General features: G+C 53.7%; 3 protein-coding genes across 8 annotated transcripts in view; 2 read left to right on the top strand and 1 right to left on the bottom strand.

The window, feature by feature from the left end:
* Positions 1-5,250, top strand: part of XNDC1N (XRCC1 N-terminal domain containing 1, N-terminal like) — a 38,147-nt gene extending 32,897 nt beyond the window's left edge. Inside the window, exons 19-23 of the mRNA XM_045817868.1 lie at positions 1,029-1,221; positions 1,779-1,906; positions 2,019-2,097; positions 3,693-3,828; positions 4,768-5,250. Coding sequence (XP_045673824.1) covers positions 1,029-1,221; positions 1,779-1,906; positions 2,019-2,097; positions 3,693-3,828; positions 4,768-5,195 — 964 coding nt within the window. The 3' untranslated portion in view covers positions 5,196-5,250. The remainder of the gene's footprint in view (positions 1-1,028; positions 1,222-1,778; positions 1,907-2,018; positions 2,098-3,692; positions 3,829-4,767) is intronic.
* On the top strand, positions 3,773-19,725 carry ART1 (ADP-ribosyltransferase 1). 4 transcript variants are annotated; one of them, XM_045817869.1, is made up of 7 exons: positions 9,971-10,220; positions 10,310-10,503; positions 10,611-10,829; positions 14,749-14,866; positions 15,176-15,935; positions 17,018-17,059; positions 19,595-19,725. In XM_045817869.1, exons 4-7 carry the CDS (start codon positions 14,804-14,806, stop codon positions 19,690-19,692), a joined length of 963 nt encoding a protein of 320 aa, XP_045673825.1. In that variant the 5' UTR covers positions 9,971-10,220; positions 10,310-10,503; positions 10,611-10,829; positions 14,749-14,803; the 3' UTR covers positions 19,693-19,725. The 4 variants fall into 4 exon arrangements, with proteins under 4 accessions (XP_045673828.1, XP_045673825.1, XP_045673827.1 ...); XM_045817871.1 differs by lacking the exon at positions 10,611-10,829; XM_045817872.1 differs by lacking the exons at positions 9,971-10,220; positions 10,310-10,503; positions 10,611-10,829 and adding an exon at positions 3,773-3,828.
* ART5 (ADP-ribosyltransferase 5) lies at positions 5,776-9,203 on the bottom strand. Of its 3 annotated transcripts, XM_045817875.1 has the most exons (6): positions 8,938-9,203; positions 8,527-8,661; positions 7,169-7,594; positions 6,865-6,997; positions 6,222-6,254; positions 5,776-6,134 (listed from the first exon to the last, which is right to left on the bottom strand). In XM_045817875.1, the coding sequence occupies exons 2-6, from the start codon at positions 8,584-8,586 to the stop codon at positions 6,004-6,006; spliced, it is 783 nt and encodes a 260-aa protein (XP_045673831.1). In that variant the 5' UTR covers positions 8,587-8,661; positions 8,938-9,203; the 3' UTR covers positions 5,776-6,003. The 3 variants fall into 3 exon arrangements, with proteins under 3 accessions (XP_045673831.1, XP_045673829.1, XP_045673830.1); XM_045817873.1 differs by having other exon boundaries at positions 6,865-7,594; positions 8,938-9,200; XM_045817874.1 differs by having other exon boundaries at positions 5,776-6,131; positions 6,865-7,594; positions 8,938-9,200.
* Positions 19,726-20,864: the final 1,139 nt, after the last annotated feature.

Genomic DNA, 20,864 nt, shown 5'->3' with positions numbered 1-20,864 from the left:
TAGCAGAGGTTGTTGCAGTCATCTAGGCCTTCACTGGCACTGAAACGGAGGGAATAAGAAAGATTTACAAATAAATACAATAGGACACACCCTATCGTGGTCAGGTCTTTGAGTGTCTCACAGATACACTCTTCCTGCTGGAGGCAGAGAAGAAGGTCCAGGATGGCTTTCCGGAAGAGGTAGCACAGGAGTTACTACTACTGTGGTCCAAACCACCATCCTCTCTCACCCAAGCCATGGCAACAGTTTCCTAACTGGTCTCCATGCCCCACCCCCTCGTCTGCTTCCCTTGCATTCTGCTCACAGCAGCCAACGTGAAAATCAGGTGTCACCCCTCTGCTTAGAACTCTTCATAGCTTCCTAATGCTGGTAGGCCATGGTAAGGATCTTTGTTTTATCTTGCAAGGTCCGGCATGACCAGGTTGGTCCCTAGTTACATCCCGTGAGCCTCTGCCTCACAAGCCCTTCTCTCTCCTTTGCCCTCTGAGACCAGCTGTGCTGGTCTGCTCTCAGTTCCTCGATGCTCTCAGGCTTCCCTGCCTTGGGAACATTCTTCACATCGCCTTCCCTTTCACCTGGTTGATTCCCATGGATCCTTCAGAGATTAGCTTGAATGCTTCTCAAAGAATCTTTCCCTACCTCCCAGACTAGGTCATAACATCTTGTGATGCTTCTTCCAATAGCAATTACCACTATTTAAAAATGTTGCCATAGTTACTGTCCATCTCATCCCCTAGTCCCACCCTAGAACATAAAGTCCTTGGAGACAGGGACCGTGCTTAAATCCTTAGCGTCTTGTATCATTAGCATCTATAGCGTTACTATGTGCTCAGTAAATGTTGGTTCACTGAGAGAATGAAAGCTGGAGCTCAGAAAGGGCAAGCGTCTCTGAGCCAGGGTGGTCCAAAGGACTTCACGGAAGAAGAACACCTTTCACTGAGTCCTGGACCGGGAAAAGGAGGGTGTCCAGGTGGCACTAAGGCTCATCTCCCACCCCTCACATCTTACCCTTTGTCCCAACACGCCAGTTTCAACGAGACATTCCAGTTTCTGTTCTGGACCATGTTTGGCATGGAAGAGCACAGCGTGGTAGACATGCCTCAGTTTCTCGTGCCTGAATTTGTGGGCCGGGCCCTCTACGGTATCTTTACCATCGTCATGGTCATTGTGCTGCTCAACATGCTCATTGCCATGATCACCAACTCCTTCCAGAAGATTGAGGTGCGTGAACTGAGGCCAGCTTAGGCCATGGAGAAGAAGGGAGAAAGGGGGAGAGGGGAATAGGATACAAGGAGTCACGACACTTGGGTTCTCCTCTGCCTCCACTCTTGTCTTGTTCTGTGACTGGAGTCAAGTGTCCCCCTCAAGAACTCATTTTCCTCATCTGTACCATGAGGGTCTCAGGAATGCTGTTAGTTTCTCCAGACGCGAGGCTAGTGTTCTTTTCCACTTTGTGGTTGGGAGGATGGGTGCATTGTGGGAAAGTAAGTGGGAACCTGAAAAGGGAGGGGAAAGGAAACAGAGAGGCTAAGGTTTGTGGCTGGAGAAATGTCTGGGCGGGAACTGGATGTCAGAAGGATGAAAAATAATGGGGAGGGAGTGGGGATAGGAAGGGGAAATGTGGGTGATGGATGATAATGGAGATGAGTGAGAGGAGAAAAAAGTGGTTGGCACCTTAAGTAGAAGATGCGGGGAAGCGGGAGGCGAGGCAGACTGAGCAGGCAGAGGGCTGGGTGCACAAGTGGTCCCTGCAGCGCCCCCCACCTCCTTGCCCACAGGACGATGCTGACGTGGAATGGAAGTTTGCTCGCTCCAAGCTCTACCTGTCCTACTTCCGAGAGGGCCTGACCCTGCCCGTGCCCTTCAACATTCTGCCCTCCCCCAAGGCCCTCTTCTACCTCCTCCGGTGATGACCTCAGAGCTCTCGCTCGGAACCCCCACCCCCACACCACTGCCTGCCCCCATTGCCCTGGACCCTGCCCTCTGACTAACTTCTTCCCGCCATCTAACTCTCTCAGGAGGATTTTCCAGTTTATTTGCTGTTGCTGCTCCTGCTGCAAAACCAAGAAGCCAGACTATCCCCCAATCCCCACCTTTGTGAGTACCTCATCTGCTTGGGGTTGGTCCTCCTCACATCAGGCCTGACTTCAACTGCATTGTCTATTCCATCCATCTGTCTGCACACCCCTGGCTTGTCTGTCTTTCCCGGTGTGTTCCCTAGAAAGCCTGTTCCCAATTCCTACTCTCTCACATGGCATGCCCTTCCCTCTTCTTGGCTCTGGTCCTTTCCTAAATTTGCAACCCTGTGTCATCTAGCTTAAACAGAAGTCCATGCCACCCTCCTCCCAAGCCACCAAATTTTTTGCCCTAAACTGGGCCAAGACATAGTTGAATGTTAAAAAAAAAAAAGCATGTTAAGAAGTGGAGGGAAGAGTGCCCCCTGCTGCCACTGGGAAATTAGAAGGCTGACAGAGGTCAAAGAGAAGAGGCCAGGCCTCCAAGGGGCTCACATGCCTTTCCTTGTCTGACCCCTACTCAGTCTGGTGTGCCATCCCAGACCCAGCCTCATGAGTCAGGGAGCCTCCTAGAGACCTGCAGGGCAGAACAGAATCCTGGGGGACAAACAGGACGTTGATGGGAGGCAGCGTGGAGAAGGGGGATCTAAGCGCAGGGACAGCATGTACAAAGGCATGGAGAAAACATGACTCTCACAAGAAACTAAATGCCAAAGTTCCCAGTTCCCTCCATATCCTGGCTCCAGCTGCCCTGTATGGACACCTCTGTCACCCTCTTGGATCCCTCCCCCCACCCACTTCCTGGCCCTGTTCTGGATGCCTGGTGCATATTTGCAGTCCTCATGTGAGGACTGCTTCCACCCTAGGCTGGAAACTCCGCTTCTTCACCTGAGGTTGTATTCGGTTAGCTGGGCCTGTGCCAGACCTGGCTGGGCAGGATCACTGGATCCCACTGTGCCAGCCAGCTGGGGGGCTCCACAGCCCTCCATTGCACCTCCCCGGAGGCCCCGCCCTTCTTCCAGCTACCCCACCTCCTAGCCTGCCCTCTGATGAGCCAACCATGTGCCCCCTCCCAGTTGTCCTGCATTCCTCAGGAAAGGGCTTCCCAAAGTTCTTATTCTTCGTTTTATACAGGAAAAGAGCTTTATATACTCCGTGGCTGAAAGGGCCCGTCTTTCTCTCTTACGCTTCTGCCTGCCTCATCTCTGTCAGCTCCATATCTCCCTTTTAAATGTGTTTCATAAAATGCTTTGCTTTTTTATATTATAAAAGTAAATATGCTAACTATAAACTATTTTAAGATAAAACTATATAAATATAAATAACTATTTCCTAAGTATTCAGAGTTTGAAGGGGAGGGCTACCTGGACGAACTCAACTCAGGAAAACCAACGGTAGGATAGTGGCCAGAGAGAAAATCCCATTGTGCCTGCCCCACTCCACATTTCTGTCCCTGCCCACTGCCCCTCCACCTCCCAACCCTCACCCCACCGCCCAACTCCTGGCCGCCATCCTTCCACCTTCCCGGACTGCACCAGGGTCTATATGTGTGGCCTTCATTGACAGAAAAGTCTGCACAGACTTTGCCTCCATCCTTCATTGCCTGGAGGAGGGAGCAGGGACTAGAGAAAAGCTGACCTGGAGAATCTCTCTCACCCTCCTTTCTTCCCTTCCCAGGCCAACCCCGGGGCAGGGGCAGGGGCAGGGCCTGGGGATGGAGAACGTGGATCCTACCGCCTTCGAGTCATCAAGGCCCTGGTCCAGCGCTACATAGAGACTGCCCGGCGGGAGTTCGAGGAGACCCGTCGGAAAGGTTGGTTGCTCACCTCCAAGCCTTCCCCATTCCTGTTCCGTGCTGGCTAGGGTAAATGCACCGCACCCAGACTCACGTCCCTCACGCAGCCTGCAGTGATATTTGGCCCCATCCTACCCTGCCCTCAGGAGCCACAGCCTGCAGTGTGGCCCCGGGCACTGAATTACTCCCTGACCCATTCATTTATTCCGCTCATTTTATGTAATCCTTTCTTCTTGCCCTCATTCATGTGTTCATTTAGTCTCATCACTCCCTTAGTCATTTATTCATTTACTTAATTCACTATTCATTCATTCACTCATTCAACCAACATTCATGGCCACACCTGTGCCCTTTGTTCCAGGCCCTGTCTTGGAGGGTGGGGGACTGTGTAGGGCAGGGACGCACAGGAAGCTCTCAGTCTGGAGAGGAAGAGAAACCATCTTACTAGGCAGAAAATGCTCACTTAGTTAGCTAAGACAGACCCAAACTGCAGTGGGGCCCAAAGGACAGAAGGAGCCTCTCGTTTTGAGGGGCTCATGGGAAGGTAGAAGAACAGAGAGCCAGAAGTTGGAGAAAGAGGGGGTGGAATTTGGCCTGGGCGCTGAGGATGGCTGTGAGGTGGACAGGTCACTGCAGATGCGGATGGGGCGACAGGGCGGACACACAAGTGTCCACCCGTCAGAGCACTCTCCCAGCCTTCAGGTTCCTGACTCCTTCCCTGGCCCACAGACTTTCCGTCTTCGTATCTTCTCTGAACTCGCCACCACCTGGCCCCTCTCAGATTCACGTGCCCCTACGCACCTACCCACTCGACCCCCATTCTCACTTTCCCCCCTTCTCCCTCGGGACCCCCAATCGTGACGCGCCCTGGGGTTCTGTCAGGGATAGAAGTGTTGCAGGGCAGGTTCATCTTCTGAGGGACCTCCCCTCAGTTCTCTCCCGCCCACCCTCCTGCAGACCTGGGCAACAGGCTGACAGAGCTGACCAAGACCGTCTCTCGGCTGCAGAGTGAGGTAGCTGGAGTGCAGCGGACTCTGGCGGAGGGAGGGACGCGCCGGCCCCCTGAAGGCGCCAGCATCCTCAGCCGCTATATCACCCGAGTGCGCAACAGTTTCCAAAACCTGGGGCCCCCCATCCCTGAGACCCCAGAGCTGACAGTGCCAGAGATTGTGGGGGCCCAGATATCTTCAGAAACTGGGCTTCAGGACGCCGGAGGAGCTGGGACTCCAGATCCTGGGGAGCCTGGTCCTCCCTCCCCAGCTCATGTGCTAGTGCACAGACAGCAGGATTCAGAGGGAGCTGGGGACCTGCTGCAGGAGGAAGATTTGGGAACCAAGAAGGGTTCCTGCTGCAGTGGGAGGGTTCCTCCTTCTGTTGCTGAGTAGAGCAGCCTGCACGGTGTGGGCGAGGGTCACCTTAGGATAGGAGGGGCCTATACTGCTTTCCTCACCTCAATAAAGCTTCTGTGCAGGATGTCAGATGCCTCCAGAGCGTGTGAAAATCTCTGTCCCCTCATGTTTTGAGATTCCCTCCCACTCCCCCAAAAGGGACCCTTGTGGGAGCAGGCAGAGAGAAACGGCAACAGGATCCCAAGTATCTTGGGCTTAGGATCCCCGCCTTGAGTTTCTTTCAATCTTCAGAGCAGCGCTCTGGGCTGTGAGGCGGGGCCTGGTTTCAGCACTAACTCTGCTCTAGAGCAAGTGGCTTTCTTCCTTGGCTTTGCATTCCTCATCTGACAAATGAGCAGAGCAATCCATCTGTCCTGTCCCTGCCTTCAGGGGGTTATGAGGACCTCTGGCTGTTAAAGCTTTTGGGTTTGCGAGTTGCAGTGTGTGACGAGGGTCTGCATGGGTGCCATGTCCAGGAGTGATAAAGAAACCATTCTTTTAAGTCCCTCAATCCCACAAGGCCAGAGCAGGAGAGATGGGCCAGTCTCATGGGATAAACCAATCATGAAATTCAATGTCACCACACTCCAACACTGTTTAATAAAATGGTCATCACAGTACTAGCCTTACTTGTCCCAGGGAGTCCCCACCACACAGCAGGGCTTCCTCCGACCTTCCATGGCCTCAGACTCCCCCACGTCCTGGGTGGGGAGATGGCTTCTAGGGCTGGTCTGAAACCGTGCTCCTGCTTCGAGGCTGCTCGAAGGTTCCTTCTTCATATGAAGGTCAGCAGTTTCCAAGACTCCTAAGTGGCAGGCATTGGACTTTCAAGGGCCCAGCTCTTGAGCACTGGAACCCCACGGGGGCCACGAGCAGGGTTGTCCAGGAGAGCAGAGAGAAGGCCCTGTTGGAGAGCGAGTCTGGCTGCCCCCGCTGCTGGAAAGAGAGAAAAAAAGGAGTTGAGGGGCCCACCAGGCCAGGAGGAGCCAAAGCTGCTGAGGGGGCGGGGAGAGGGTCACTCACTTGGTGCAGACACACAGCTCTGCCTCTTCTCCCCTGTAATAAACAGCAAGGCGAGGCCTTCACGTCAGCTGACGCTCACACCCCACACTCCCCATCCCACGAGGCCCTGGCACTGGCCATCCCCCTTCTCAATCCACCGTTCCCTTTTCCTGAATGCAAACTTCTGACTTCCCTTCCTCCTCCTTCCCCCAGGAAATCTTCCCGTTAGCCTACCCATCCCTGCTCCCACCCTAGCCCCAGTCACTCCTGCATCTGTCCCTGCCTCAGCATGTGGGAATCACTCAGGCGCACCCTGGGGGCCCCGGTAAGCCCAGGGTCCCCTGAGATCCCCAGCAGCACTCCTGTCACTTTCCTCTGCTTGCTGATCTCCTGAACAGGGCTCTTTTGCTCTGTTAGGCTCTATATAGCAGATGGAACTTTTCGGGAACATTTACAGAATCATTTGAAAACATGCACAGATCTGGAAAGCACTGACAGGACCTGAGTCACAGAGAACAGTAACTGCAGCTGACCTCTGGCCCTCAGCTTCCCCATTAACCGCGTAGGTCTCCTGAAGGCACTGGGGATCGTACAGGGACATCCGGGCTTATTTCACGTCCTCCTCTGCCCCCCGCCAGTCCTGCTTCCGTCATGCACAGCTCACCGCCCAGATAGGCGCAGTTAAAGTTGCTGCAGGTCTTATTATAGCTCCAGAGAGTCACTAGGCTCCGGGCTCCATCTTGGGAGAACCTGGTGACCAAGAAGACTTCATGGGGAGGGATCAGCACCTCGCGCTCCTTGGGAAAAACAGACAAGTCCTGGATAGGCGCCCCAAAACAAGTCCTTAGGGAGAAGAAGGTGGCATTACCAAATCTGTGGGCCACCGCCTCATCCAGGGAGCTGGAGGCAAACTGGCCCAAGCGGATAGCATCCCCCAACCTTCTGGGTTCAAAGCGAAGGGTGCTTACACCTCGGAACACCACCTGCCCAGGTCCCCGAGTGCAGCCCTTGCTCCCCTGCAGCAGCTGCAGGGCTCGGGTCAGGTAGAAATGCAGGGCCTTGAAGGGGAAGTGCCTCATGTAGAACTCCCGGGAGCCGCCGCCTGTCCGCAAGGCCTGGTTCAGCTCCCAGTACAAGGTGTTAGATGAGTTCGTGTAGACCATGACAGCGATTCCATGCTGGGGTCTGAAGCCAGGGGGCAGGGTGAGCCCCCGCTGTTTCTGCTCCCAGGCCTCCTGGGCTGCCTCCCAGGATTCCCGCAGCAGGGCATGGCGGGCCATCTCCTCCCTCAGCAGAGCAGCCGCCTTCTCCTCCATTTCCTCTGCGCAGCCCACGTAGGCGTCATCGAAGGTGTCTGGAGCCAGGCCCAGGGGCAGGATAGGGACAGCCTGGGCCTAGTGAGGTAAGGAAGAGAGGAGCCACAGAGGAAGGGGTACAGATTCAGAGCACTGGACAGGGGTCCTGGTGGCAGATCAGTTTGGAAACAATCTCATTTCTATGCCCAAATATCTGGTATATACAATTTGGCAAGGGCTCGAGGGCTTAAATAACATGGGCGCTGGAGTCAGGCAGACAAGGGTTCAGATTCTGACTTCATCACCTACTCGCTTCTGCGGGATCTTGGGCAAGTCTCTTAACTCTTCTGGGCTTCAGGTTCTCTACCTGGAAGTTGATACTTCCAACCTCACAGGGCTATTGTGAGGACAGCATAGAGATCTTCACTTCTGTTCAACCTAAAAGGGGCTGTCTTCTCATCAAAGAGAAGTGAGAGGTGGAGCCTGCTGGCTTCCAAGCGCTGTCCTGGCCCTAAGAAGCAGGGTGCGGATTATACTACAAATGCGCCACCAGTCCCAATGACCTGACCCCGTCGCATCCTCAGACTCTGACTCCCAGGCAGGTGCTCCACTACCACACCAAGCCACTGTCAGCTTGGAGACTCCTGAGTCCTCTCTGGCTTCAGAGGCCCTCATCCCCAAACCTGGGGTGGGGTCGGGGCGGGGAGCCCTGGCCTGGGAAGGGCTGCATGAGGGCAGTTCACAGGAGCCCAACCCAGTCTGCCCGGGCTGAGCCTGAGAACGGGGGATGAGGAAGTCAGTGGCAGTCCCTAGGGAGGGATGATATGAAGGAAGAGGGACCACAGGGCAGTCAGTTGGTATAGATGGGGGTTCTGGGAGAGGGAATGGGAACTTGGGGTTCCCTGCAGGGAGGAAGGTTGTGAAGAGGATTAAAAGGACCAGGGTCCCAGAGAACAGTCCTTGGGAGAGATTTTTGAAGCCTCTGCCTCCCAACTCTTTCCTTTGTAGCAGGGGATGGTTTCCCCAGTTACCTGCCAGAGGGTGTGGAGGCCAAGGCAGCTGAGGCTGAGCAGCAGAGCAGCCAGCATCATCCTGGGGGAGACGGGAGGGCGAGGTCCGGATGCAGCTGGGACCAGTGGCAGCGGTGGAAGCTTGGCTTCAGTAGGCTGTAGGGAGAGATCCACAGCCCTTCCGTGGTGTGAGAAAGATGGTCCAAGGCCCGGGGCTCAGGCATGGGAGGGGCCAAGGGCGGGCCTAAGAGAGTGGGCGGACCTGGGGTATTACTGTCTCCACCCCCCAGCACAAGCAGAACCCCAGGTCTCCGCGCCCCTGACTTCTGGATGCCCCTAAACTCAGTGCCTACTTCCAGGAGGTCTTTTTGCGGTGGTGCAGGTGACTTGGCTGCACTTGGACAGGGGAGGGGGCGCTGGCCTGGCACGCACCTGGAGATCACGGAGGTCGGAGGCAGAGAACTGGACGGTTTGGTTCCGCCGGCGGGTGTCTGGATGAGCACAGCCTGTTCCGGGAGTCCCGCCGACAAGCAAAGTCCCACATCTAACTATAGCCCCCGTGGCAGTAACCCAACACCTCTCTTCCCCAACGACAGACACCGTGGTAGAGGGAGTAGGAGTGGCGAGGAAGGGGCTGAGCGGCTGACTCCCCTCCCCAAACTTCAGTTTTCTCCAGGGCCTTCTTTGGCTCCCAGCGAGTCCAGGGTTGGGGGAGGGAGATGATGAGACTTGGTCTCTCCCTCAAGGGGGCCTGACCTGGCCCCCAGACCACTAGGCCTGGGACCCCAACGAGGGTCTCGCCAGCCATGACGTCACCACTGTGTACTTGCTGATTTGCGTGCAATTTGCATATGGCCCTCTCGTTGGGTCACGTGTGGCCCAGCATCTGAGCGGCGCCCACCTCCTCCCGTCTCTGCCCCTTTCCCTGTCAGTAGGGTTAGACTGAAGGCAGAGCCCTCTGTTCCAGATGCTTACGGTCCAGCCCGCCCCTCCCAGACCCTCCCAGACCCTCCCAGACCCTCCCAGACCCACTCTCCCTCGAGATCTCAGATTCAGGTGACCTGGTGTTTATAAACACTGGCCCTTCCCCTCCCTTTCTGTGGGCTTGTCTATAAATAACCTGGCTCTGAGTTTTGGATACCCAGTCAGAGGTAATGGGAGAAGGAACCAGTAAGCCACTCTGGGAAGAGCTTCCTGGGGGCCTGAGCTTCTGGGGGTGGGACGGGACCTCCCCCAGGGAGGACAGAGGAGTTGGAGGCACTGAATGTCAAGATTTAAGCGACGACACTGCCCACTTCCTGCTGTGGCTGAGGTAGGCTCAGAACTTGGATTTACCCCGGGCCTCCAATCTGGTCTGGCTCATTCGTTTAGCCCCACTCCTGTCAGACTGCCAGCCAAATAAAAAATTCCCTTCACCTGGAATCCTGCTTTCTCCAAAACTCTTCCTGTGGACCGAAAAGGAAGATAAACTCTGTGCCTGGGCTTGGTGGGGGATGTGGAGAGTGGAAACACTGCCAGCCCCCAAAGCAAGAGTGCCTGACAGGCAAACGGCCTCAAGACTGCCCCTTTCCAAGGAGACTGGCCACCCCCAGAGTCCCCCAGGCTAGCGAATTGGGAGCCTCTCTACTGTTCACCATTACTGCGAAAAGCAGCATCGGCTTCCGCGTCCGGCCAGCCTGCAGAGACTCGAGCCTTTGTGGCCGCTGGCACAGGAGGTACTGTCTGGGACAGTAAGGCCTGCTGACAGCAGTTCCTGGGACCAGACACACTGGAACCACAGTTTTATCCTCTCTCCACCCTCTAGGCTTTGGGGAGTTGTTTCTCCCATCCCAAGACTTGGAACCCCAAGAAAGGCCCCAAGAGATGGAGTCAAATCTTGTCATTGAACAGGGGTCTGGCGTGCGGCAGAAAGTCCTTCAAGACTGCATGGCAAATCAGTGCTGGGCCTGGGACCCAGACTCAGCCTTCTTGATCTGGGAATCTCTCCTTGCACCTTAGGTGAGTCTCCATGCTCACATGAGCAACGGATGTAAGGAGAGATTCTCAGAGGCCAGCGGTGCTGGATGCAGGACCTCCATGCCTCAATCCACATTCTCTGGCTTTAGGGGTTCCCTTTTCTGTGGGAAGACCACTGGCCCAGGGCAGACTGGGCAGAGGCCTATTCCTGAGCCTTGAAGAGACATCCAGAAATAGATGGGGGAGTGTCACATTTCTGAGCAGCTGTGTGGGGGAGGTACAGTATAAAGGAGGAACCTGACCTCCCCCTCCCCTGGTGGCCATCACAGGAGCCCAACACCAGCTTTCCTGCCCTGGAGAAGGCCTAGGTAAGGGGCACACCACCCTCTTCCCTGGCACTGGGTAGGGGAAGAAGATTTTTTAGGGGGAATTTGGGGTATTAATGGTAGAGTTTTAGGAATCACTAGGACAGGTTTTAGGGATTCCTTTATCTTCGTCTGTTCCTCATATTTCTGAAGGCTGAGAGTCCAAGGTCAGGGTGCTAGCGTGATTGCATGAGGCTCCCTCTCTGGACCTCAGCCGGTACCTTCTCACTGTGCTCACACGGTGGGAGGGGGTTCGGGGGGGGTGGTCTCTTTTATTAGAACACTAATCCCATTCAAGTAGGCTCCACCCTCAGGAACCAACCACCTCCCAAAGGCCCCACCTTCTAATACCATCACCCAGGCATTAGGATTCCAACACATGAATTTTGAGGAGACAAACATTCAGACCACAGTACCTTTGACAGAGAGGTTTGGGGCCACTGCGAAATCTGGAGATTCCTGGGGAAACATTTGAAGTCCCATCACTAGAAAGAAATGTTCCATGAGGGCCCAAATAAGGGGAAATCGACAAGAAGTGTCGGAGCAGATGAGGACAGAAGGGCAGCTGGATATGAAAAGGCGTTGCTTGGTGCCTCCACTTCCTCAGCTCCCATGCCTTCCCCACTCCCCTGGCCCCCACCCCATTTCCTCCCCAAAACTGGTCACCAAAGTCATCGATTCATCTGCTTGCAGTGATCTACATTATTAGTTGTACCCAGAAAGCCTCTCAGATCCTCAGCAAACATTCTGGGAGGCTTCACCTGGGTACGGCCTTGGGTTGAACTCTGGGGACACAGGATACATCATACCTGGTTCCTGCCCTCAAAGAATTCACAAGCCAGGAGGGAAGACAGACATAGAAGGGCAGCACAGTACAATCAGGACAGTGACAGGAAAGCAGGGGACCCAGAGGAGTAAGAGGGCTTCCTGGAGGAGGTGACCCCTGAGCTAAGCCTGGGAGAGTGAATAGCAAAAGAAGGGTACCCCCAGCAGATGGCATGTGTGCAGAGCCACAGGGAGGGAGACGGTGAAGGCATGCCTGGAACTTTGTTCTGTGCTATAGAAGCCAAGCAGGGGTAGCAGTACAGGGGGCTAAAGAGGTCCCGGAGGGCTGGGTCACAGAGGGCCTCAAATGCCAGAGGAGGTTGGACTCTGTTCTGAGAGACTCTGATTGGCCTTGCTTAGGTCATGTGTCCATCCATGAGCCAATCACAATGGCCAGGGTAGTCAAGTACCAGTTTTGGCTCACGTGTTCCCCACCATGGGGGTAAGCCCCACCTGAATCGGTGGGCTGGGTTCTCCACCAGAAAGAGAGGATCTACTATGGAACTCAAGCTTTTTGGGTGGATTCCAAGAGACCACCAACATGAGTTCAAGTAGGTTTTGCTGCCACATATCCTGCCCACTAGCATTCCATCCTGGAGTTGGGGAGCAGTGTCTCTTGCTTTACACACCACCATGATGCTGTTTTCAACTCTGTGTACTCTGTGCCTCATCCGGTCAGCCCTTCCTTTAAACCCCACTCCGGGTACAAATTGGTTTCTGTTCGGCTTTTTTGGTTCCTTTTATAACGTGCATCACATGCTACTTGAAATTTCTCACTCCAGCTCCAGCTCCACTTCAAAAGGACTTAAAGAAGCAGGGCTGAGGGGTTTATTGTTGCTGCTGTTCATCATTTTATCCTCAGTGCCTGATAGATTATTACAGAGGCGCAAAACTTTTTTGTTTAGGGAGAGAAGGTAATGAATTCAGTTTGGGACAGACAAATTGAATTTGATAAAAACCACTGCTAACTCCATTGCCCACAGACACTCATGCCTCAGTTTAAATTGTACATTAGCAGTATACAGGATCTTAGATTGGAGACTCATACAATTACAAACACATAGAATCCCAGTGTCTTCGAGTCACTGATCTGTCAAAACTTAGGCCCTCCCGCCAAGAGCCAGAGGAGATGATGGAGCAGGGATGCCTAACCCGAGTGAGACGGGGCAGAGGAATAACCACCTGAAACTAATGTGACATCGATGTGAACGTGCAGATACCTATTTTCTGAGGTCAGGTTTCAGTTTTCATGAGATTCTCAAACATAAAGAGCCACCAACTGTATTACTATTTGTGCAAAAGAAGGAAAACAGAAATGCCCATGAATTTGCGTGTGTCTCCGCAAGGACGCACGGAAAACGGCACACAGGTCGCCACTGGGAGATGCGGTCGGGACTGGGGAGTGAGTGAGGAACATGTGTGTCACTGTGTGCCTTTCGGACTACTGACATGCTGAACAATAAAAAGGTACTACCTTTAATAAAATTAAGTTAAAACTTCAAAATATTGAAAATTAAAGTTATGATCGAGTCAAATGAAACTCGGAGATTCATTATATGCAGTGTTGGCAAAGATGTGGAGAAAGGACACTCTCCTTCATGGTCGGCGGGAAGGCAGACTGGCACCTTTGGGATGGAGCCCAGCAGTGCCTAGCAAGATAAACACTGTCCATAAACTTTAAACGTCATTGCACTTCTTGATACCTTTCCTATAAAATATGCGTGCAAGTGCACAAGTATTTATATTCATGGATGTTCATGTAGTATTATATGTAATATAAAAAATTGGGGGGAAATGTGCATCCATTAATAAGGAAATGAGTAAATCATTGCATAACTGTACCCCCAAATACCATGATGCCACTATAATGAGCAAGGTGGATATGTATGTACAACATGGAAGTCCGTGACATATTTATAAAGTCCTAGAATGTATGTGTAAGGATGTTCCAGTTTTATTTTTGAACAAAATAACAAAAATAGGCTGTACACAGAGGACTGTGCATTGATATGTAAGTATAGTAAACGTATGTGTAAAACTATGTAAGTGTATTTACAATGACATTATCTGAGCATAGGAAGAGGTCCTGAAGGGTGCCTTTATCACAGGTCAGCCCCCCACACACGCACATGCACACGCACACACACTGGCAGGCATGGATTAGAGAGAAGGGGAGTGCAGAGGGGAGAAAGCAGAAAAGGGAACTTAGATTTTGTGTTTCACTTATATATTTTTTTCCCACAACAAGCACACATTACTTTGTAATAAAATAAACAAAAGAGAAGCAGCAGCACTGGCTTAGAAACTGTTCCAGTTCTGACCCAAAGCTGAGACGCCTTATTCTTGGTGCTATTTCGGCCCCCCAGCCCCTACCCACAGGGTGTAGGAGGCTGTGGTTCCCTCCAGCTTTCCTAGGGGAAGCTGGCACCCTCTGTCCTCTCCCCTCCCTGAGTCCCTCTTTCCTCCCCACCTGGAGATCTACATTTGTCTCTGCCCTAGAAGCAGCTGAGGGTTCGGGAAAGAGGGCTCAGCTCTCAGCAGGACTGAGGGACTGGAGGGAGAAGCGAAGCCCTCTGGCTCCTCGAGCCCTGATTTAAGCCTGTCTCCGGAGTCCTGCCGTGGCTCCAGCAGCCACCCACCCCTGGATCCACCCTGTTTCAGCCTTGTGTCCCCAGGTGAAGCCAAGGCCCCTCGCTGTGGCAGCTCCTTCATGATTGGCCCCAGTGTTTCTGACATTCCCACATTGCAAGTTCTGCCACACTAGACAAAATGTTTTACTCTTTATGTCCTGAGAGTTCCTGCCTCCGGTACCTTTGCTCTTCTCATTCCTGCCACCCCAAACTCCTTTCCCCACCCCAAGCTCCAAACTTTTCTCTCTTTTTCTCCACTGATTGAAGCCTTATTCTCCTGTTCATCTTGCAAGTCTCTGTGCATATATCACCTCCTCCAGGAAGTCTCCCATGTTGCTTGCAGCAAGAAGGGTCCTCTCCTGAATCTCCATTTCTGTTGTGACTCTGTGCCAGGCACTGGGAGTAGCAGAGGCTAGGTGTCAATGAATGTTTAGTAAACTGTATAGGCTAACATTCCCATTTTCCAGATAAGGAAACTGAGACCCCAAAAGAGACAGTAACTTACCCAAGGTCACCTCCAACATGCAGACTCCTGTTGCGATGTCTCTGCTGCTTGTGTCCATGGGCCTCACGGAAGCACTTCAGGTATGGTCACCCTCTGCCATCCCTGTGCCAGGGGGCAACTGAGCTGTCAGCTTCTTCTGAATTCTGGAAAGAAGAGCAGACAGAAGAGAAAATGCCTGATGCTTCCCTTGGGGCTTGCTCAGCCCGAGGGGACAGACCCAAAACCCAGTCTCAGGGAGATTGCAGTTAGGAGTTTCCAACCCCGCTTCCCCTCCAGGTGTGTTTGGGGCCCTTACAGTGTTTTCCTCTGCTCAGTGGCGGGGAAAGCTGGATAGGCTCCCATACTCCCAGGGCCCATCCTCTTGGTCCTTGCTGCTCCCTCTCCTTCAGGCCCAGAGCCACCCTATCGCACGACGAGAACTCTTCTCTCAAGAAAGGCCCCTGGACATGGCCCCAACCTCCTTTGATGACCAATACGCTGGCTGTGCAGCAGCCATGACCGCTGCTCTCCCAGAGCTCAACCGCACGGAGTTCCAGGCCAACAAAGTGTACGCCGATGGCTGGGTGCTGGGAAGCAGCCGATGGCAGGAGCGCCAAGCCTGGGGACCACCCCCACCCCCCCCACCCCCCGGCTTCCGTGATGAGCATGGGGTGGCCCTCCTGGCCTACACAATCAACAGCCCCCTGTTCAAGGAGTTCAATGTGGCCCTGCGAGAGGCGGGCCGCACCCGAGCCCACTACCTCCAACACTTCTCCTTCAAGACGTTCCATTTCCTGCTGACGGAGGCTCTGCAGCTGCTGGGCAAGGCCCAGCGCTCCCCCCGGTGCCACCAGGTGTTTCGAGGGGTGCAAGGCCTGCACTTCCGGCCAGCAGGGCCTGGGGCCACTGTCCGGCTGGGGGGCTTTGCCTCGGCATCTCTGCAGAATGCCACTGCCCAGAATTTTGGTAAGGAAACTTTCTTTGGCATCTGGACCTGTCTTGGGGTCCCTATCAGGGGATACTCCTTCTTCCCTGAGGAAGAGGAGGTGCTGATCCCTCCTTTTGAGACCTTCCAGGTGATCAACACCAGCAGACCGACCCAGGGCCCCACCCGCATCTACCTCCGGTCCCTGGGTGAGCACAGCACGTACAACTGCGAGTACATCAAAGGTGAGGGGGCATGTGGGTGAGCACCTGTGCAGAGGGTGGGATGCCTGCCCTGCTTTCAGGGGATACAAACAGAAACACTCAAAACAAACCAACAGTGAGGGGACACAGTCCTGTCCTCACCCCTCCTCCCTTTCTTTCATCTGAGGGAGGCAACCTTCTGAGGTAGGACGCTTCTTGTCCCTGGCAGTGTCTGAGCCAGAGCTGGCCACCTGCCTGCTAGGAGGCTGACGAAGGTTTCCTGACCAAGGCAGGGCTGGTCTCTGGCCATTTGAGGGCCAAACAGACCAGGTCAGGCTTTTCTCCTGGCTGGAAGCTGGAAGGGAATTAATTTCTAGCTACAGTACTGGCTGGCACACAGATTGCGGTGGCCAGAAATGTCAAGAACCCCAGCCTTGGTCTCCAAGAGGACAGTGTTTATTTTGAACGGAAATCCTGGGCTGTCGTGTTGCTGGGTGGGGGTGGGGAGACCTCAGGTGGGTGCTGTGCCTCTACGTTCCAGGTCAGGCTGTGGCAGGTCTCGGACACTCTTCCTGTCCATCCCTCAGGGCAAGCTGAAGGAGGAGCCGTGAGGGTGGGCCCAGGTTCCCGGTCTGTCCGGGCTGCGGGCCACTGGCCCTGGCTGAGCCGTGCCCAGGGCTGCAAGGCCCACTTTTCAGTTAGGGGCAGACGGTTTGCTGGAACTGTGGACCACATCTAATACATAGAAATGCCCCATGTGGCTTCCATTCCCACCTTGGACCGCATCATGAGCACGCATGAGTTGACAGAAAGTGAGGAAGACATACAAACAGCATAAACTAGCCTTCCCTCGGCTGGGACAGGCTTGGAGAGGCAGAGGTAGGTGTGGCAGGGAGGTGAGGGGAGCAAGCAGAGCACCTGGACAGGCCCTGGTTTTGAGGGCTGGCTCCTTCTGGCCCCACTGCTCAGATATCAAGTCAAACCTAGGCGAGGGAGGTCTCACCATAAGGAAGTGGCATTGGAGGAAAAAGTACCAGCTTTCTTAGAGCGAGTCAGGGAGGGCCCACAGCTTTCCATCTGGAGAGCTATTAAGCCTTTGATTCTTTTCTGTTTCTTCTCTGCAGACAAGCAGTGCAAATCCAGGCCCTGCCGTCTGGAAAACTCAGGTAAGGGCTGCAAGGCTCTGGGGCAGGGGCTCCAGTGGGGATGGGCAGGCCACCCTGGGGTTGGACCCCTCACCTGGATGTCCCCCTGATAAGGGAAACGACCCCTTTTCATTAAAAATAAATGAGTAAACCCTCTAAAGCAGACCCCTGTGGGGATAGCTGAGCTCTCGCAGAGATCCCATGGTATTTATATGCATGGGGCAGTGTTTGGGCTGCCCTTTGTGGGGCCACCCCTCCCTCGCAGGGGACAGCGGTCAGGCCCCAGGGAGATCCAGGCTGCGCAGAGGTGAAGGAGGGGCGGGCTGGTCCCACAAAGTCCTCCCCAGGCCTTCTGCTCCTTCACCTGTACAGCCCTCTGTCCCTGCTGCTGACCTCAGCAATCCCTCGGACCACCTTCCACAGTGGAGGCCAGACCTCAAGTACTAGAGACCTGGGCTCTAGTCCAGCCCCTGTCCTAACTCTCTTTGTGAACAATTATTCCCTCTCTGGGCCTCAGTTTCTCTGTCTGTGTAATAAGCCAATTGGACTAGATGATCCCCAGGTCACTTTCAGCCATGACTTTTCTTCCCTCCAACGCCTGCTGTGCCAGGGCCTCCCTGGGCCACCACTTTTCAAGTTGGGAACAGGCTTTTCCAGGGGAACCTACTGGAACAGTCCATCCCCAGGGAAGGCACTGCAGCTGCCCCTCCTCGTGGGTCTCGCCTCCCTCCCTCTGGGCTCTGTGAACAGCGGACAGGGAGGAGACCCAGCGTCCACTGTGTCCTCACCATTCTCCACGACACAGTATCACTCAGCGTTCCGGGCACACCAGGCCATGAATCCTCCCCACAACCCAGCAGTGTGGGTCTGTCATCTCCCCAGTTTTACAGATGAGGGAACTGAGGCACAGAGAGGTGAGGCAACCAGCCCTACAGCACACAGCTAGTAAGGGCTGGGGCCCAGACAGCCTGACCCTAAGCTCCAGGGACCCCCAGGCTGGCCCCCACCTTGCCAGATGCCATCTCATTTTATCCCCTGCTTCACAATAGTCTATTGGAAGGGGGAGGAGCAGGAAGTCTTACCCTCACTGTATAGTAAGGTGAGACCCAGAGATGGAAGTGACTTTCCCCAGGTGACAGAAGGAGTCAGTGGCAGAGCCAGGGCCAGAAGCCAGTTTCCAGCCTCCAGCTGGCTTCTTTGAGTTTTGATGAAATTTCATGCACTAGGAAAGTTTAAGATCTCCCCACCCCTGGCCCACCAGAATCCCTCCCACTGGGGTGTGGGCAGAGGAACCAAGACCCCGTTCGGCCCTTTGCGCATGCTTCTTCCCGCCCTGTGAGGCCTGGCGTGTGCCCATAGCCGGAAGGAGGACAGACCCTGTAACGTCTGGTGTCTCCCAGGCGCTTCATCTCTGCTCACCTTCCTCTCTGAATTCCTTTTTTTTAAAATCACATTTATTGGGGTGACATTGGTTAATAAGATTATAAGGGTTTCAAGTGTACAGTTCTGTGATACATACTCTGTATATTGCATTGTGCGCCCACTGGCCGAAATCAAATCACCTTCATCACCATGTATTCGCCCCCTCTACCCTCTGCTACTGCCCCACCCTTCCCTCTGGTAACCACCGTGCTGCTGTCTGTGTCTACGAGTTTTTGTTTGTTTGTTTGTTTTTCTTGTTCATTTGTTACTTTCAGTTTTGTGCCCCTATATGAGTGAAATCATGGTTTTCAACTTTTTCTGACTGATTCACTTAGCATAATAATTTTCAAGGTCCATCCCTGTTGTTACAAATGGCAGTGTTTTGTCTTCTTTACGCTGAGCAGTATTCCATCATACACACGTGCCCCATCCTCTCTACCCAGTCCTTTATCGAAGGACACTCTGGTTGTCTCCATGTCCTGGCTGCTGTGAATACTGCTGCAGTGAACAGAGGGGTGCATATATCTTTGCAAATAAATATTTTCAAATTTCTTGGGTAGATACCCAGAAGAGGGGTTGCTGGGTCATGTGGTAGCTCTATTCTTAAATTCTCTGAGGAACCACCACACTGTCTTCCATAGCGGCTGTACCAGTCTGCATTCCCACCAGCAGTGAATGAGAGTTGCTTTTTCTCCACAGCCTCTCCAGCACTTGTTATTGCTTGTCATGTTGATAACAGCTGTTCTAACAGGTGTGAGGTGGTATCTCATTGTAGTTTTGATTTGCATTTCCCTAAAAGCTAGTGAAGTTGAACATCTTCTCTTATATCTTTGGCCATCTGTCTGTATTCTTGGGAGAAGTGTCTCTTCAAGTCCTCTGCCCATTTTTAAATGGATTGTTTTTGTTTGGTGTTGAGTTGCATGAGTTCTTTATATATTTTGGATAGTAACCCCTTGCTGGAGCTGCTATGTGCAAATGTCCTCCCAGCTTCCCTAAACTGTCGCTCTTCGTCTGCCTGCAGTCACACTGTGTGACCAGTGCTTCCAGCTCACTCTGCTCATTTCTCTTTGACTTGTTTCTTTGTGCACCTTCCTTCACCTCTAAGTCTTTCTCTCTGCCTCTGTTTCCCTGCAGCCATGGGCCAGGCCCCCCTTTCTACAGTCTGGTCCCTTGCACTGCTGCTGTGGCTCCTTGTCGGGGGAGCCTTCCCAGAGAGCCCAGGCCTCCCCTGACCCGTCAGACTCTGAACAGCCTTGCCTGCCGCCTCTGCCCAACACAAGGTGTCGGCCACATGTGCACTTTTAGTGTAGCCAAGATCCACAGAAACGCCACCTGCAGGGAACTCTGGGACCTTCTCTGGCAGCTGCCAGGCCTGATGATGGAGAAAAAGAATTCTGGGCCTGAACTTTATCCAGTGTTCTAGGAGTGAGGTACTGAGGGGAGGTGGGGGGACTCCAGGACAGCCAACAAACTCACTTGGAGATAGAAGATCAAACTTGCTTGGGGGTGGGAGTGCTTGGGGAGGAAAGCACTTGGCCATGGTACTTGCTGGTGTCACTCAAATGCCTCACACTCGCAACTGGAAAGCTCCTATTAACTCCTCCTGGAAGCTTTCTCTGGCCTCTCTGACCCTGCTGGGTTGGGTGCTGCCTCTGTGCCCCCACAGGTCCCTGGGGCTTCTCTACACCACATGTGCATGCCTGTTGCCCATGTCGGACCATGAGGATCCTGAGGGCAGGGGCCGGGGCTGAGGCAAAGAGGTGGTGCTCGGGAAGAAGGGAAAGTCAGGAAGAAACATATACCTTGTGAACAGCTGGTCCCACACTGCCCCTCCCTCGGACACTTTCAAGCTCTCTGAGTCTCAGTGTGTGGGAGTGAGGTGACTGAAGCTAACCCCAGAGGGAAGGGAGCAGGAGATGGAGCAGAGAGCTTAAGGTGCCCTCCAGGGTCTTGGCCGAATCCATCATTTTCTTGTGAGTAAAGATGTAATTCCTGTTCTAATCCATGAGCCCTAAGGTTCCTGTTTCTAGAGAGACAAACCTGGATCCCTATCTCCCACCACCACAGGCCCTGAAGGGAAGACAGGACATTGAGAAAGTGCCAGGCACACACTTACTTAATGATTGAGTTGGGGCTTTGGGGCCAGATCCTTGTGTTACCTCCTGCTCTGGAAACTAGACCATGAATCTGAATCCCCAGTCCCCTTCCCTGAGCCCTGAGGAAGGGGCAGGCAAGACCCAGTATGTATAACAGCAGCCACTGAGGAAGGAAGATAAGGCAGGACATGTGGCAGTTCTGTGTTCTCCCTACTGAAAGCTCTAACACTCATCATGGAAGTTCAATCGTCCCCCAGGACTGCACTTTGATCTGGACCCTTCTTAGAGTTCCTCCTCTGCAGGGAATC

The sequence above is a fragment of the Phyllostomus hastatus genome, unplaced genomic scaffold, assembly GCF_019186645.2.
Source record: "Phyllostomus hastatus isolate PE091 unplaced genomic scaffold, TTU_PhHast_1.1 phas_scaffold_317, whole genome shotgun sequence".
Classification (NCBI taxonomy): Eukaryota; Metazoa; Chordata; class Mammalia; order Chiroptera; family Phyllostomidae; genus Phyllostomus; species Phyllostomus hastatus.
Note: the sequence above shows the minus strand (reverse complement) of the source record. Positions and strands in the feature narration are given on the sequence as shown.